This window comes from Rutilus rutilus (assembly GCF_951802725.1).
Source record: "Rutilus rutilus genome assembly, chromosome: 3".
NCBI lineage: Eukaryota > Metazoa > Chordata > Actinopteri > Cypriniformes > Leuciscidae > Rutilus > Rutilus rutilus.
The window spans coordinates 50,610,982-50,620,349 of record NC_140211.1 but is presented as its reverse complement, the minus strand read 5'-3'; the positions used below and the strand labels follow the sequence as shown (position 1 = coordinate 50,620,349).

General features: G+C 35.9%; 1 protein-coding gene across 2 annotated transcripts; it reads left to right on the top strand.

Moving 5' to 3' along the window:
• The first annotated feature begins 3,880 nt into the window (after positions 1-3,880).
• psmd9 (proteasome 26S subunit, non-ATPase 9) lies at positions 3,881-9,234 on the top strand. 2 transcript variants are annotated; one of them, XM_084404008.1, is made up of 7 exons: positions 3,881-3,986; positions 4,084-4,217; positions 6,068-6,167; positions 6,612-6,799; positions 8,079-8,180; positions 8,271-8,359; positions 8,559-9,234. In XM_084404008.1, the coding sequence occupies exons 2-7, from the start codon at positions 4,092-4,094 to the stop codon at positions 8,584-8,586; spliced, it is 633 nt and encodes a 210-aa protein (XP_084260134.1). In that variant the 5' UTR covers positions 3,881-3,986; positions 4,084-4,091; the 3' UTR covers positions 8,587-9,234. The 2 variants fall into 2 exon arrangements, with proteins under 2 accessions (XP_084260134.1, XP_084260135.1); XM_084404009.1 differs by having other exon boundaries at positions 3,895-4,217.
• The last annotated feature ends 134 nt before the right edge of the window (positions 9,235-9,368 follow it).

The window sequence follows — 9,368 nt, the reverse complement described above, 5'->3', positions numbered from 1 at the left end:
AAGTAGTGCGTAACTTTACATTTATTTGAAAGAATGAGGCATTTATTTGCATTAATTATCGAGAGACAGAGAGAGATGTGTGTGTGAATTACCTGCATCTGTGCATCTGTGAGTTTAATTCCTTAAAAAACAGTAACTTAACCCCTTCATTGCTAAGAAATATAATGTAGCAATTCAGCTATTTTATTAATAAAAGCCACGGGTCAGTGCTGACAAGTTTATGTGCTCTGATCTCGGTGTGCGAGTGATGTGTGTGTGCGCTTCAATGAAAGCAGCGTATTAATATAGAACAGTGATTAAACTGACCGGAACTACCTGTGCTTTAAACAGTTTTATTGCACACCTTCCAGCCATTCAGTATTGAGTATTCAGACAGGCTAGTCATCTAAAACCGACTTTTTATGCAAAACCATTTCTTTTTTTTTCTTCTTTTTTTTTTTTTTATTGGGTTTAATTTTACTTGGACATGGTTTTGTGAAATTCACCCTATATTTACTGGGAAATGTTTATGATGCTTTCAAATTTGTTGTGTACATGTTTTATTTTATATAAAGATTATTTGAGGATGTAATAAACCCATATGTGTTTGAGTTCTCAAAACCACCTTGGAGTCGGTTCTCCGAGGTTCAGGACTATGTTTTTGCTGCTAAAACACATGGCGCATTTAGGCCACATAGTAGTTTATTGGTCTTGGCAGCTGGAATTGTTGGCTGATGAGGCAACCGGAGATGATTGCGGTTTACCTTCCCTCCCTCCACTCCCTCCTTTTTCAGAAAAGAAATCAGATTTTCAAACTGGAGTCAAAAACGGTTAATGTATACAGAGTCTTTTGAACAAACATGCATTAATTTTATTCATTTTAAATTATATAACCACTTCATTTGTTTGTAGGATTGGTGCCAGTTATTTAACAGAGTGCTGTTTTTTTTTATATATATATATATATAAGTCCAGAAATTTCAGTCTCATGTAACTGCTGTAAGTTAACTAAGATATATTTATAATTTCTTTGGTTGTAACTTGTATGTAAATATGAAGATGTTGTATATGTAGTTCTCCTTTGCAATACTAACAAGCTGTGTGTGACAGTGATTTACTTTGCTTTTTTTCTATCTTTAATATAAAACTGCATTTGCTTTTGAATACAAATATGGCACTTATTTGAGTCACTTTCTTTTAAAGATGCTACATGTATATTCCATTTTTGCAGGTTTTGTATATGGGAGACCAGGGGCAGTTGCTTTTGTGCTTTGTCTTGCTTTAACATTTATTTAACATTTTACATAATTCAGATTTCTATAAATCTGCCAGCTATCTTTTTGTATAAGGCAGATGTATATGAGTCAAGTAATATGGTCATTGATATACTGACATTGTGAAAAACTACTTCCTAAAACTGAATTTACAAGATATGAAAGTGTTACTACTGCCCCTGTTATGGTGCCGACTTGGAAAAATAAATAATATAAACCTGCTGTATCTCAAATATGAGCACATCTCAATGGAATAATATTTATGCTTTTAATACTTAAAAGTGCAATAGGTGATTATCAACAGAAACATTCTTGTTATGCTGGTTGAAAGGCTCCTCATTTCCTGATAGCAGTCACAATGTTAAACAATCAATGTATTTTTACAAATATATATCTACTGTAGGTGGCGTAGGACCATAAAATGTTACGTTTAATTATTGCATTCGGTGGACCCTGTCAGTCAATGTGTGTTTGCATACCAGTGCACAGCCTGTTCACGCAGACATCGTGTCATCAGCGCGTTTCACGTACACTGTGCAGACAGAGCGAGAATGGCTGGCAAACAGTTGTTATGTTCGTTATTGTAATACTATTACTCTACTGTACTGTAAAGTTTTCTCAACGGGCGGTGAACGACACATGATATAATCCAATAACTTTGTCTCTGGTCATCTCACTTCTGGTCTGTGCGTGTTCATGTGTTTTGGAGGATTGTATGTTTCAATGCTAGCAGGCTAAAGTTAGCATTTTCCAGATCACCTATTGCACCTTTAATGTTACTGAATTGTTTACTTCGTATGGTGCTGCTATTCAAGCTTTCAGGAATAATATGTTTAAGTTGTACCACATAGCGGGATGAGTTCTCTTTCGCAGCTTATTGCGGTTCAATGGTTTAAAATATAAAAATTTTTAGCGCAATACTTAAAAATGCATGCAAATGATATACTTTCATGACCACGCAGCACAGCAACGGCACATGTAACTTACCTTACCACGATCTCAACCAGTTGAGTCCAAAATCTCAACCAGTTGATACATTTCTACCAGTTATACTGGTATATCGCCCACCCCTACAAGGTAATCATCTATGGAAGCTTGTTTCTGCCATGGAATAAAACAATTTAAAAGATAATTGCAACTTTAAATCTCACAATTTTGACATTTCTTTCTCTCAGAATTGCGAGTTATAAAGTCAGAATTGCGGCATATAAAATTGCAATTGAAAAAAGTCTGAATTATGAGGAAACAAAATCAGAATTGTCTATCTCACAATTGTGAGAAAAAAGTTCACAATGGCCAGTTATAGTCAGAATTGTGGGACACAATGTCACAGTTGCCAGAAAAAACATCTGAATTGCAAGAAAAAATGACAAGAGTTTTTTCTCGCAATTTTGACTTTTCCTCGCAATTGTGAGTTTGTATCTCGCAATTCTGACTTTTTCTTGCAATACAGACTTTTTTCTCGCATTTGCGAGTTTATATTAGCCTGGCTAACGTCAGACCAAGTCTCATTTGAGACTTGGTCTGGGAACCACGTGTTCATTTTCTCGTATTTGAGGCGTGGTTTACGAATGCCCAGAGCCGTTTATTGGGCGCTATGAATGTCTATCAAATGCGCCTGTACGTAGCTCATAACCAATCGCTTCAATTATACCAGATGACGTATGTAGAGTGACAGAAATTCAACGAGGAAAAAGACGATGGGTCAAAGATTTATTTGTGCACGATGGCGTTTAGCGAATATTACCGTTTGTGCAAGATAAACATGAGGGTAGAAGGTAACGTCGAGTCTGATGCCATGTTGGATTCATAGATATAAACAAACTGCTTCGGTGTCGTCATCGTCTTGCTGCTCCCTCCCCGTTCTGTGATTGGTTCCCTTTTTCAGGGGAAAATCTGGTCCATGGTGTTCAGACTGCCTAGCAGCGTGAATAAAATCGCGCTGCGAGCAAGGCAGTATGGGGAAACCCAGGCTAAGTTTATATCTCAATTCTGAGAAAAAAAGTCAGAACTGCAAGATGTAAATCGCAATTGCGAGAAAAAAGTCGCAACTACCTTTTTTATTTTTTTTATTCAGTGGCAGAAACAAGCTTCTAATCATCTGCACAGACTCTTTAGCAGCTTTAAAAAGTCTGGAGTTTGCTCAATCTTACTGTAAACAGGATATAATGGGCTATACAATATTATGCAACTTGTATACGGGCTCTATAATCAATGAATATCATTAATTTTCTTTGGGTTCCTTGCGCATAGGAATAGAAGGAGATGTGGGCAAACTAGCAAAAAATATATTCAAATGCAATAATGTCAACATTACAGTTCACAAACAAATCTGAAGCCAAGGCATTTATTTGAAAATCTGCTAATAATATCTGGAAGAAACTGTGGGATAGAGAAACAAAAGGGAAGACACTTATGTAGTAGGTTACTATACAAGAAAATGTGTGTATAGGAGGAGGAATAGGGAATACTACTATAGAAAGACAAGAAACCATTGTACCTTAAATTGCAAGAATAAGGAATCAAGTACTATCAGAATAAAGAACTGAATGCACCAAAAGCTGGTTGCTAATAAACAAGAATAATAATTTCATGGATTCGCTCTCCAGCACATAGATGGCGGTATACACTTCTTCAGTTCGCTTCAACCCGGCAGTGAATCCCCTGAAGAAAAGGCTTCGTGAATAATTTAGTGCGTTTCTGTTGAATCATTTGGACTGGAGTGAACAGTTTGTAAGCTAGATTTCTTGAAATGAAATAAGTATAGGCTAAAATCTGTAATAGTTGAGCACTCATAGATTCGTTTGATAAATACCTTTTATTTTGGCAGAAATTGTCATGAAAATGACAGAGGTAAACAACGCTGTTGAGCCAAGTGTTGCTGAAGGGGATGTACGACTTCTAATAAAAAGAAAGGATGAAATTGAAGAGCAAATCAAAGCATACTACGACATGCTCCAAACTGTAAGTTCGAACCATAGATATTTATATACATATATGAATTTAAATATGTTTTATGATTCAACCTAAATGCAGTAAATAGACACTTTGTTGTTTGCTTTGAAGTTGTTCATGTCGTTCTAACTAATGCACGCAACGCAACGGTCTCGAGAGCAACCATTTAACAAAGTTTTTAACTTGCGAGTCTTTTTCTTGCGTAACTCGCTAAACTGCGTTTGGACAACTTATTGCAGAAGGGCTACCGCTTATTATTCTGTATTTCATAATGTTTTTGGCAAAATATCAAATTAAATTAAACCGTCCACAGTCTTGATATTAAAGCCACCTGTCACGCTACGTATCATCTGTCTCATGCATCATGAAAACGAGAATGACTGTTATAAAGGAAATACGTAACGTGACAGGTGGCTTTAATATAAATTATATTTAGCGTGCTGTGGATGGTTTAATTTAATTTAATAATTCGCCACAACATTATAATACAGTATAAGCCCTGCTGAAATAGCGTCTTAAACCAGCTGCCTTGTATGGAGTCAGGATAGTGTCGAAGTTAATGGACAAAATAGGATGCACACGTAAAAAGTAATTCACATGCGACAACAACAACAAAAAATACATTAACAAATTGTTTTGCAAATGAAAAACACTTTTGCTCACACACAGTTTGAATGTTTTATATGGGTGTAAGAACAATATAGCGCTATACAAAAATGTACCAATATTGTATTGTGGATAGTTCACCCAAAATACAAATTTTAGTTTGTATTTAGTGTTTTAGTTTAGAGTTTTAGTGTCAGTACTACATTTAACTACTATAAATGCTGAATATAATGTATAATAATGCAATGGGGGAATATTTGTGGGTCCTGATAATGTCAAATGTCTTACGTTATTTTAAATATATCTAGTCAGTGACAGTGCCAGCATATTCGTCTAAAATAATTCTGTATTTTCAGCTTCAGAATCATGGATATTTTTTATTCTGGTGTCACCATTGTCCAAGCCTATTCTTTTACACCCCCAATGTAATACCAAATTTACCATTTTAATCAACAGTACATTTTTTGTTAACCTTTTACCATATGTCTTGTAGTATCGCAATAATATCGTATTGTGATATGTATCGAATCGTACCATGAGGCTATCGTTACACCCCTAATGATTTACATTTACAAACTGATTCATGCATTTGCAATTTGTGTGTGCTTATTTTGAGACTTTCCTACCTCTATACCAGATTGCAACAGTTTGTTTCTTGAAGTAAAATTCCCATCCATTTCCCATCTAAAAGTCATGTTAACAATGCAAGAACTCTTGGTGAAGAACTGTAGGCTACTACTACCTGTTCCAGAGAAGTATCCACTTATATAATTGCAGCAAGCAGCAAATTATAAATTAGTATACATTTGGGTATTCTATAATAAACTTCAATTATGCTGTTTCTATACTTTTAATGAACAACTTTAAATCAATAGTTTTTTTTTTCTTTTTTTTTTTCTTGCATTGTTCCCAATGCTTTGTGGTTCACTCCTCCATTAATAGTTTTCTTATGTCTTTTTGTCTGATTTTCAAATACTTATTTGCTTTAAATAAAAGTCCTCTCTGTTATATAATTTCCTGTTCCCACAAAATTTTTGAATAAAATAATTAAAATAAGTAACTCAAAAAGATTAGATTGTTTACCCTCTAGGTTGGAATCTGGGTTTTGACAGAGAGTCTCAGCCATAGATTTGAAAGAGTTGACCTGTAGCCAACTTATGGCCTTGCTGGTGTGTTTACGTTTAGTACTATGCAGCTAACTGACCTTTGATGACTTTTAAAGAAGACATTTCTTCATATGGTTTCTTCGGCAGGAAGGCGTAGGCATCGACGGTCCTCTGGTTGATGGCGAAGGCTTTCCTCGTGCAGATGTGGATTTGTACAAGGTCCGATCAGCCAGGCACAGTATCTCTTGTGAGTACGTTTTTCATCTTTACCGGTAGACACAATAAACCAGTAGAAATTTGTCAACTGGTAGAGATTTTGAACTATCATCTCTTTTGCAGATATGCTCACATGACTTTGCCTTGCTGCGCCGTCAGGAAAGCAGATCATTTAAATGTATTTTTAAGGATTATGGTGGTTTAAAATCAAGTGATAAAATTCTGGGCTGAAACTGCACTTGGCTGAAAACTGAAAATAAATAATAAATGAATCAAACTTATTTAATAATCAACACTCAAATAGCCAAAACTGAGTTCTACAAACATTTAAATTGGACATAAGGAAAATAGCTGTTTTGGTCGGAGATTTCCGGTAGCTGAAATTTCGGTGCATCCTTATTTTAACCCCTTCTACTCTGATGCATGTTTTCACTCTTCAAGCACTTAACAGTTTTTAATCAAATGATTTTTAAAGGTTTACAGAATGATCACAAAGCTGTCATGGTGGAGATAGAGGAGGCTCTTCATAAGCTCCATGCTACAGCACGGGTCAGAGAAGGGAAGGATGAGACAAAGATGGAAGCCACTGGACAGACCGTGTCTCTGTCATCCCCCTTTGCCCTGGTAGACGCTGTGACACAGGGTTCCCCTGCTTTTCAGGCTGTGAGTTTGTGCCCGCAATCAGCCATTTCTAACCTTCTGATGGGTCCAAGTCAAAACACAGCCTGTTTGCTTAATACACCTTCATGTTTTTTAAATCCTGACTTACTTTTTTATCACTATGTGTCCTGTTTTAATTGTAAGTGTGCAACATTACAGAAGTAATTTACAAGGTTCCAACTTTAGGTTTTTATTAATATTTTGAATAATGTTCAATTTGTATAGTTTCCATTTTAATTTTTACATTTTTTGTAATTTTGTTGTGTGTTGTTATTTTTTAAATAACTCTATATAGTTTTACATTTTTATTTTAGTTTCAGTTATTTTATTACATTTTATTACATTATTACATGTTTTTTAATGGTTTTAGTTAACTATAAAAACAGAGACTCTATATTACTGATTGGAAGGTTTATTTCATCTCACGTACTTAAAGGATAATTCCGGTATTTAGCACTTTGAGTCTCTTTTCTGGTTTGTTTTGGATGAACTAGAGTGGTGGACACAGAAAGTTTGACGATGGGCCCTGTCTCGACTTTTTGACTCGTTTAGAATCGCCTTTGACCGCTTCAGAGCGGCTGGCTACGGGCATGCACAAACATGTCCTTAAAACAACCCTTAACGTTGGTTTTCAAAACTGTGCAACTCACCGAGTGGTTAGTGATGTTCCAAAACAAGCAGCGTAGCGAAATACAGTTTCTGTCGTGTTTTATTTGCCATTTTGTAAAATCCCATTGATTTCTGTTGGAGGACTAATTGCTCGTTGATATTACTGCGCTTCAGACTCAAATATCGAGCGGAAGTTTATACGCGGTTGTGAGGTATCTAAAAAAATATTTCCACTATAGCAAATAACACGGATTGATATCATACATTGCGCCGATATATTTGTTTTTAACCATCAACGAACACCACTAACCACTCGGTGAGTTGCACAGAACGTTTGAAAACGAACGTTAAGGGTTGTTTTAAGGACATGTTTGTGCATGCCCGTAGCCAGCCACTCTGAAGCGGTCAAAGGCGAGTCAAAAAGTCGAGACAGGACCCATCGTCAAAATGTCTGTGTCCACCACTCTAGTTCATCCAAAACAAACCAGAAAAGAGACTCGAAGTGCTAAATACCGGAATTATCCTTTAAGTCTCTTTTTGAGCTTAGGCACTAACTAATGATGTAAATGGAGCATTTAAAACAAATACTGTTTGTTTATAGTCAAACAGTATAGTCATAGTTTTTCATGAGGGACAACATCTTACAGTTCATTGATTTTTCTTCTGTGTGTAGGGTTTGCGAGTTGGTGATGAGATAATGGAGTTTGGGTCCGTAAAGACACAAAACTTCAGGAATCTGCGTGACATCGCTTCTGTTGTCCAGCATAGTGAAGGGGTGTGTTGTAACTAACTTTTTTTATTTTTTTTAATACTCTGCATTCCTGTTTGTGTACTATGATGGTTTATTCTCCTATCTATCCTGCAGAAATCCCTACGCGTTGGAGTATTTCGAAATGGACAAGAAGTGCATCTTAGTTTGACTCCGCAGCATTGGTCTGGTAGAGGGCTACTTGGGTAAATAATGTATTTTTGGATTAATTACTTATATCAATAATGTAGACTCAGGTGACAAGTAATGAGGTTAAATGTAGATCATCTGTCTTTGCTGACCCTCATAGCTTGACTTGACACCCTCAAGTCTTGTAATGTTTTATATTAGTAGGTTTTCTTTTGAGTATCATTAATTAATAGATTTTTATTCTTCTGCCAATAGGTGCAACATAGTACCTCTTCATAGATGACCAGTGAAAGCGCAAGGATCATCTTTATGCCAAACGACACATTGCTGAACAAGATACAGTTTCTTGCTTGTTTTGCATTTGCAAATTGTAAAATTGAGTCAAGTAAATAAATACCCAGGAGAGATGACAGACCATTCAGTATCAGACTGACTTAATCTGTCAGAAAGAAAATGGGTTTTCACTTGCCTTTTTCTCCTTTAAAATTCCCTGCATCCATTTTTTGTTTAAATTCTTTTTCTAATATTGGTGCACTATGGAACAAATCTGGTGTGCAAAATTTCTTAACATGTTAGGCTTTCATACTACCGGTTTCAGAACCTGGTGCAATTTCTCCCTTTGTTCGGTTAGTTTAGGCATATATAACACTGCCATCAAGCTCGAGTCCGCACCAGACAATCACTCCAGGATCGCATTATAATTTCCATACAGTATATATACAAGTTAGAGCAACGGCTATATTCATGTTTTGCTGTGTCTCGACAGCTACAGATAAAGCCATAATAAGCTCGCAGAACGAACTTGTTAATCCATCTTGATTGATGACTCAAAGGAAACTGACCAATAAGAGGACATATTTTCTCACATGTGACTTGCATAAACACATTTTGGTACGCTTTGAAATGTCGCCTTGTGAAATCGAATCGAACCAAGAAAGAAAATGCAACATTGTAACAAATAACGTCCCTGTTTTGGAACAAAGCAAATAATCTACAGTTCAGTATTACACCCTTAATATTAAAACGAAGCAGAATGATAAGAACAGAGTCATTCTGTATGAAGGT